The sequence below is a fragment of the Vombatus ursinus genome, unplaced genomic scaffold (genome assembly GCF_900497805.2).
Source record: "Vombatus ursinus unplaced genomic scaffold, bare-nosed wombat genome assembly UNPS02005459.1, whole genome shotgun sequence".
NCBI lineage: Eukaryota > Metazoa > Chordata > Mammalia > Diprotodontia > Vombatidae > Vombatus > Vombatus ursinus.
Genome location: NW_020945237.1, coordinates 1,562,210 through 1,571,074, shown reverse-complemented (window position 1 = coordinate 1,571,074; position 8,865 = coordinate 1,562,210). Strand labels below are relative to the sequence as shown.

At 45.4% G+C, this 8,865-nt stretch overlaps 1 protein-coding gene across 1 annotated transcript in view; it reads left to right on the top strand.

The window, feature by feature from the left end:
* Positions 1-6,258, top strand: part of GATAD1 (GATA zinc finger domain containing 1) — a 6,819-nt gene extending 561 nt beyond the window's left edge. The window contains exons 2-5 of the mRNA XM_027847858.1: positions 88-269; positions 1,860-1,919; positions 4,101-4,284; positions 4,816-6,258. Coding sequence (XP_027703659.1) covers positions 88-269; positions 1,860-1,919; positions 4,101-4,284; positions 4,816-5,006 — 617 coding nt within the window. The 3' untranslated portion in view covers positions 5,007-6,258. The remainder of the gene's footprint in view (positions 1-87; positions 270-1,859; positions 1,920-4,100; positions 4,285-4,815) is intronic.
* Positions 6,259-8,865: the final 2,607 nt, after the last annotated feature.

The window sequence follows — 8,865 nt, the reverse complement described above, 5'->3', positions numbered from 1 at the left end:
GCGGCGGGGCGGGGCCGGGGGCGGGGCGCGGGCCTGGGGGCGGGGCCGGGGGCGGGGCGGTCGGTCCGAGGCGCGGCCCGGCGCCAGGCCCCTGCCCGCTAACGGCGGCGGCTCGCGCCGGCTCCTTGATGTGTCCGCGGCAGAGCAAGCAGGAGATTCACCGGCGCTCGGCGCGCCTGCGGAACACCAAGTACAAGTCGGCCCCGGCGGCCGAGAAGAAGGTGTCCACCAAGGGCAAGGGCCGCAGGCACATCTTCAAGCTGAAGAACGTGAGTGCGGCGGGCGGCGGGAGGGGGGGGCCGGCCAGGGGGAGGGGGAGGGGCGCCGGGAGGACCCGCGCGTCCCACTGCGCAGGTGCGTATAGAGGGCTGGTGGGCGTGATTCTGATGGAGACATCTGTGCATCCAGATAGTGTGTGTATGTGTATGTATGTGCATGTGTATATGTATATGTATCGATACCCACGCGCGTGTGTCTGTCGCGTGTGTGGTGTATCTGCGCACATGTGTGGGCTAGTGTATATATGTGCACATACTGTGCATGTGGAAGTAATAACATTTGGTTTATAGTATTATCTCGATATTGTTTATAATACGCAGTTTGTACCGATACAGTAATAAAAATAACATTATGCACACTATGCGGGCTGTGCTCCAGGCCCTGTGCAAAGCACTTTGCAAATAAGATATCATTTGATCCTGGAAACAACCCTGGGAGGTTGGTGCTAGGATTTCATCCCCATTTTACAGATGAGGAAGCTGAGGCTGAGAGAGCTCAAGTCACAACTATCACTTGGGCTCCCACTCACACAGCCTGGTTTGTTGACTGAGTGCTTTCTACAGACATTATATGTTTTCGTAGTAACCCCCAAACAGACTTGAACTCAAGCCCTGTTTCAAATTCATGAAGTCTAAATCAATTAGATATTCTTCTATAGTATGTTAGTAACTAGAAACAAAAGTAGCCACAAATTCCTCCTTGTCCCCATTGGTAGGGCAGTTATAGAGTGGATGGTGGCTTGTTAGTATGAAAACTCTCTCTTGTTTCCCTGAGTTAAGGTCAATTAAGCTCCCTCTTTTCCTTGACAGTAACTGAATTTTGCATTTTAGTGTCTAGGAGTTGCAAAATGTAGTGGAAAACTGTTTTACTTGGCTTTTGCCGTTTTATAAGTCATCTTCTACTTGCAGTATTAATGAACAGTGTCTTTTTTCTTTAAAAAAAAAAAAAAAAGCAAAACACAGAGGAGCGGCTAAGGTGGATAGAGTACCTGCCCTGGAGTCAGGAAGACCTGTGTTCAAATGTGGCCCCAGACGCTAACACTTACTAGCTGTGTGACTTGGGGCAAGTCACTTAACCCTAATTGCCTCACCAAAATTAAAAAAAAAAAACAATTCATATATTAAGTACTTGTCTCAACAAATACAAAAAGAATAATCTTCAGATAAAATCCCACAGTGCAGCTAGGAGGCACCATGGTACATAATGCACTGGGCCCAGAGTCAGGAAGACCTGAGTTCAAATGTGACTTGGATACTTACTAGCTGTTGGGCAAGTCTCTTAATTTCTGTCTGCCTCAGTTTCCTCAAATGGGGATAATAATAGCACCTCACTCCCAAGATTGTCGTGAGGATCAAGTGGGGTAATAATTTAAAGTACTTGGTACTGTGCCTCCATGTAGTAAATGCAGAACAGTTGTAGATCTGCTTTTGTAGGGGGTGAGGTTCCTTCTCTACCTTACAGCTCTACCAAAACCCCAACTTCTCAAACTCTGGTACTAGTTTCAGGGGCTTAAAAAATGTACTCAGCACCTCTCTAAAAAAAAACACAGTGATGGTTTTGGTTTTGTGTTTTTCTTTTAGCCCATCAAAGCTCCTGAAGCAGTTTCCACCATCATTACTGCAGAATCAATATTTCACAAGGTAAATATAAATTCTTTCTATATGAAGGCTTCAGTCTTTAGTTTAATGTGCTATTAAGACTGCTGTATTATCACGATCTGCATAGTTAGCTGTTTGAAGCTGGAATAATCTTTTTTTCTCTCATAAAATATCTTCATGATATAATGTTCCCTTTACCAAAAAGGTGATTCTGAGTTCAGGGGACCCCTCCCCAGACCTAGTGTTGAGAGGGAGCAGGAGAGGAGAAGTTTTCTGAGAAGATTTAGATATGGGGACGTATTTGTTAACTCTAGGAGACATTTGTGAGTGTTGACTTAAAAATGAAAGTGTATTTCAAGACTATGGAACAGATATAATACAGAAGGATGGTGACAGGTGGGCAGGAGAAGGAGCAAAGGAAGTGTCAGCCAGTCCAAAGGTGCACAGGGCCTCCTCCAGATGTTAGGCTGCTGCATCATCCACAAAAGTGGAGATAGTGAACAGACCAGAAGAGAGTTTTCAGGGCCTGTGGAGCGTGAAGAATCCCAGGCCTAGGGTCCTCAGTCTCATTTAACTGGGCGGCCTTGTTTCCTTACCAAGTCAGTAACAGAGCCAGGACTGGAGCTCAGTGCTCTTGTACCTTGCCAGGCCAGATTCCTTTGTGCCCTGCTTAGTGTCAGAGAAAAAGAAACCTGACACATGATGGACTGAGGCATGCTCACATTTTCTATTATTTTTCTTTTTTTTTTTTTTTTTTTTAAGGCAATTGGGGTTAAGTGACTTGCCCAGGGTCACACAGTTAGTAAGTGTCAAGTGTTTGGTCTGAGACCAGATTTGAACTCAGGTCCTCCTGACTTCAGGGCCAGTGATCTGTCCACTGCGCCACCTAGCTGCCCCTGTGCTCACATTTTCAGTTCTCACATGCTCCATTTTCACTTCCATTTCAGTGATGCATCTCATGTATATATACTTTTCCACCTTTACCTTTCTGAAAAAGGATATCAGTTGTTCCAGTAAAAATGGATTTTATGTCCTGATGTGAAATAAATGTTAATTAGCAAATTGTAAAAATAGTTAACTTTCCTTTCTGGGATACATTAACTTCCTGCTACTGACAAGAACTAATTAATTTTGTGTTTAGAGGAGCCTTGCATTAAGATCACTAAGACATGCCATTATAATGTTGCTCTAGTTTTAAACTGGTTGTTTGATAGTATCTGATCGATAAACACAAAAACACAAATTGAAGGTAGAACAGATCCCCAATAAAACTTCTGGCCAAAGTATGTTTCCTGTTTATTTTATTTTCAGTAGCCCTAGTGGAGAAGAATATGTTTTCTCAGGAGGTAATCACTGTTTCAGAATAATACGAAAAAGAACGCTGTGAGTCAGTGATATTAACAATCGCTAGCACATCTATAGAAGCTACTGTGTGCTGGCCTTTACAAATATTATCTCATTTAACCCTCACAATGACCCTGGGAGGTAGATGCTCTTGTTATCCCCATTTTTCAGATGAGAAAACTGAGACAGTCTAAGTGACTTGCTCAGGGTCACACGCCTAGTGAGTGTCTGAGGCTGGATTTGAATTTAGGTGTTCCTGTCTCTAGACCCAGTTCTCTACCCACTGCACCACCATTTGTTTCCAGAACAGTGGCCTCCTGCCTCAGCTGTCACTGACCATTTAGGAGCCTTAGAACTGGAAGTGCATAGTTTTCCCCTACCCAAACAGGGATTATGATACTGCACGGTGCAGTTGTGACACACAAATTGTGTAAAATGGAGGAAATTACTTTGAAAATTAAAAGATGCTCTACAGTACAAGTTCTTGTTGATAGTCATATTGTCTTGGCCATTGGAGTCTTCCTAGTTTGAGGGTGACATGCTGTACCAACACACTCTTGTTGACCAACCATAAGTAGGTTTGCGTAGTCTCAGAGTTGAGAGAGGCCTGGAGGTCATCTGAGTCTGTCATGTACACGACGAGGACTTGGGTCAGCTGCCACCCCATGCTGGAAAATGTCCAGCAAAGGGCAGACTTCCCCTGCCTCCAGAGCCATGGTTAAGGAACATTTGTCCTTCACCAAGTCCGAAGGGGCCTTGTTTGCCTGATTCTACAAGCAGGCCCTTCAGATATTTCAAGACCGCCATTAGCTTCTCACCATTGAGGTCAGAGCTATGTTCTGTTAATTTGTAACAGGATTATCCGTCTGATCTTTCCAGGGAGTATATTATCAGATTGGAGATGTTGTTTCTGTGGTTGATGAACAAGATGGGAAGACATACTATGCTCAGATAAGGGGCTTTATCCAGGACCAGTACTGCGAGAAGAGCGCGGCGCTGACGTGGCTCATCCCCACCATGGCCAGTCCCAAAGATCGGTTTGATCCGGCGTCTTATATCATAGGTGAGTCTGTCAATGGCCCGAGTGATTGAACTCGGTTCCCACGGGGTTCAGGAAGCTGACAACTGCACCCCCATTGTGCGCAGAGAGTGTGAAAGTCTGATTCACAGGAAGAAGAGTTAAGTATTTCATGGTTTTAGTTACACAGCAGCTACCGTGTTTAAAACACAGGTGTGCACGAGATTTCTCCAAGTAACATGAGCTGCAGTTTTATATTTTCCAAAACACTTACTATAAAGAAGATTTCCAGGACAATCCGTGGGAGAGCCGCAAGGATGCTGCTTTTTAGGGTCCCCCAGATTCATTCAGCTGACTGCTGCCTCCTCTTGTGTGAGAGGAATTTAGTCTGCCTTTCTTTGCCATTGTAAGTAACACTAGGGAACATCTGCTACACCATTGCCCAGAATGGCTCCCACGTACACCTTGGGACCTGGTGTCCCTATCAGCAGCAGTAAGCTAGGAATGAGGAATTTTGATTGTTATAGTGACCTCGTAATCATCTCTTTGTAAGTGTAACTTTCCTGGTTCTTACAGGACCAGAAGAGGATCTTCCAAGGAAGATGGAATATTTGGAATTTGTTTGTCATGCACCTTCAGAATATTTCAAGTCTCGATCCTCACCATTCCCCACTGTTCCCACTAGACCAGAGAAAGGGTACATATGGACTCACGTTGGGCCTACTCCTGCAATAACCATTAAGGAAACAGTTGCCAACAACATGTAATCTAGGATGGCTTTTTAAGACTCCATTTTCCTCTGTCCTCTGTGCACACCATTACAAGATGTCCAGCAGTGTACTTACTGAAATTGGAGGATAGCTGAAGAAATAACTTTTTAAAAAACCTTTTATTATTACCACATAGGTAAATGGTATCTTCTTAGCTTTTTCTTCACTCATTTTTAATCAGTCTTTTTTAAGAATTACTCTGAAGAGGTACCTGTATAGACTAGGGTAGAATAGGATAGGTGTCTCCTTTGCTGAGCTAGGATATCCTGCAGGGGAGGAAGCTTCTGATGGAGGTGGCCCCTGCCTTTCACAGGATAGATTCTTGCCATCAGTGTGATGATGCGGGTGCTGGCTTCTCATCCCAAAGTATTACTTAGTTGATACTTAGCCCTTGGACCCCAGTAAGTTTGAGTTTGACCAATGTCATAAAAACAAATACAAAACTATAAACGTTTTGTTATATTTAAAATAGTGACCCTGTGCCATGCCCCGTGAAATGAACATAACCATGTCTCACAGATTAAACAGGAAATCCTACGGTGACATACATTGAGTGTACATTACTGAATTGTAAATATGACCTAAAACTAATATGGTAGCTAGAATTAGAGTAGAAGGGCTTTGGGGGAGGAGTCTGGGCATACCAGATATTTCATAAAAAGCTTTCCAGCAAAGTTTGAGCTGATGCCTTTCTTTGCTTATTCCAGGCAACCTTGGATATTCCTAAAAGTGGCACAGGAGTGGTTAGGTTGGCTAGTTGTTGATGGTAGAAACGTTTGTAAAGGGTGACCACATTCCCTACCTCCTCCGTTTGTTCAAAGCTGCTTCTCATTACCAGATCAGACTAAAGGCTATTAGTGTACCATATGACCAAATCCTAATCCTTTAAAAAAGGATCTTAGAAATCTTTCTCGTTGATATGTTAGTTGGGTGAGAGCAAAGGGAGCTCAGCGCCAGCCTACAACAAGGGCCTTTCCTTTGGCTCTGATTGAAGCCGCCCACTTGTCAGGCAAAAGCTGTGAGTGACATTTCATTCCCCTGATTTTAACATATTCATCTGTCTTTCGTCCCTTTCCTGTACACACTCTGGCTTGTGTCCGGTAGAATTGGCTGTAGTTGAGTCTTAAAATTTATTTTAGCACTCTATGTCTTCCACAGGAGTGGTTGTGAGTCACTGTAAATGTCGTTGTAAATAACTGAGATACACTAATGCTTAAAACTTTTGGATTAAAATATATTTTTCAAGCTACTTTGTATTTATTTCATTTACATGTTTAATGCAGAGATTGCTAGATGAGCAAAATAGCAGTTTCCCAGCCCTCTCCCTTTAAGCCTTTCCTGACTTGGATCATCACAGAGTCGGTACAAGTCATAGGTGTTTTCCACTTCTGAACCCCCATTTCCAAACTCTGCCACTTGACCTCCAGCCACGGTTCTCATCCCCTTCCTGTCCTACCACATCTCCCTAGGCCATGCTCTGAGTGCCCCAGTTCCACAGCTCAGCTTTTGCTTTATCTCACTGGGAACCAGGCCTCCATGTCACTTCCCATCCATCTCAATCAGTCAAGCAAGGGCATTATTAAGTACCTACTATGTGCCAGGTCCCACGTGGGGATACAGATACGGAGAATGGAACAATCCCAACCTGAAAGGAGCTAATGTGATGTTGGGAAAAAAAACAAGTATCTATACAAATAAATACTGCATAAATATAGAATGAATACATACCTATACATACTAAGGTAACTGGATGAAGCTGTTATTAAGTACTTACTAGGTGCCAGGCACTATACTGAGTGTTGACAATAGAAATACAAACAGCAGCCCTTGCTCAAGGAGTTTCCATTCTAATGAAGGAAAATGGCCCATCATAAAAAAGGAGCTGAAATTCTGGGGGGTTAGAGGGGCAGAGAAGGTCATGCCCTGGGCCGTCATGGGCTGGTGCAGGGTGGAAAAAAGCATGATGCTAACACAAGGTAACTTGAGAGGGAGGGCATGAGCAGGTGGGGAGATTCCCAGAAGGCTAAGGGCAGAAGACGGGGGTTGATCTGCATCAATATTAAAGGAAGAGAGGGAGGCAAAGGAAGGAAAGCACCCCAAACATGAGGGATCACTCCTGCAAAGCAGCAGAGACCAGATGCAGGGTTGTGGGGGGAAGGAGGAAAGATGCCAGTTTGGTGGGGTTGCAGGATGTGGGAGGGAGAAGAATACCCAATGAGCCTGGAAAGAAGGGCGGGACCAGGTGGCAAAGGCCTCGAGAGCTCTGGGGTTGGTTGAGGGGAGTCACGTGGTCAGAACTGGACTTAGGGAGTATTCCTTTGCCAGGAGTGTATAGAATAGACTTGGGACAGGGAGAGTTAGGAAGCTGTTAGAATAATCTAGGTGATGAGGGCCTCCAAAAGGCGGGCACTGTAGGTGGAGAAAAGGGTTGGTTTCAAGAAAAGCTGTGCAGGCGAAAGCAAGATTTGGCAACTCATGAAATATTTGGGGTGAGGGAAAGTGAGGAGTCCAGAATAAGGCTGACGTTACAAACTTGCGGACCTTGAAAGGAGGGTGGCGCCTTGGACAGAAGTAGGGAAGTTTGCAGGAAGGGTGGATATATGGGGAAAGATGAGTTCAGTTTTGCACACGAGTTTTCATTGACTCCATAATAGCATTGATACAACTCTAATAGCATTTATACAGCTCTTGGAGGTTCGCCAAGCACTATGCGTGTTGTGTTACAACAAAGGACCCTAGGAGGTAGATGCTATCTATGTATCTGTGAGTCACCTGCTTAGTGGTGGTAATTAAACCCCAGATTGCTGATGAGTCGTAAGAGCGCAGAGTATAGGAGAGAATGTTGGGGCAACAGCCATAGCTACTGTGATCTGGATGATGAAGCTGTAAAGGAGCCTGAAAAGAAGCAGTCAGGTACAGGTCAGGAGCGGTGTCCCAGAAACCAGAGAAGAGCGTATCCAGGAGGAGGGGGTAGATAGCCGGTGGAAAAGGATGAGGACTGAGAAGATGCCACCAGATTGGGCAAAGAGATCTCCGGGAGAGAACGGGCTCGGTGGAGTGGTTGGAAGCCAGATTGCAGAGGAAGCCAAGGCAGAGAGTGTAGACTATTCTCACAGAGTCTGGCTGAGAAAGGGAGGAGAGATACAGGACGATAGCTAGAGGGGATGGGGAGGTCTAGTGAACATTGTTTCAAGCGTGGGGGAGTATTTTTGAAGGCAGGGAGAAAGGAACTAGGAGATAAGAAGTGGATTAGAATAAGCCAGATGATTGAGGAGGAGACTAGAGGGGATGAGATCAGGCACACACAGGGACGGGCCTGGGCAAACGGAAGGGTCTCCTCTACCATTAGATTGGGCGAAGGAAGAGATGAAGCAGGGTGAAACCAGGGCCCTGAGATGAAGAGAGGGAGAGAACATTCAAATGGCCTCAATGTTCTCAGTAAAGCAAGGGGCAAGGAGCAACTCAACGAAGGGAGGCGGGAACGAGAAGGAAGATGTGGGACCAAACTGCCTTCGAGCCCGCAGAACCACCTGCTGTCTCCAGGCTGTTAGCTCAACCTGGCCCGGAAGCAGGCCTCCAAGTTACTTCTTAGCCACTATTTCCAAACCATACCCTCGCTTCCCTGTGTGACTTGTCTTCCCCTGTTAGAATGTAAGCTCCTCGGGGCAGCTGGATGACACAGTGGATAGAGCCCCGGCCCTGGAGTCCAGAGGACCTGAGTTCAAGTGTGGCCTCAGACACTTAACACTCACTAGCTGTGTGACTCTGGGCAAGTCACTTAACCCCGATTGCTCACCCAAAAAAAAAAAAGTGAGCTTGAGGTCAGGGACTGTCTTACTGTCTTGTATCTCTAGTA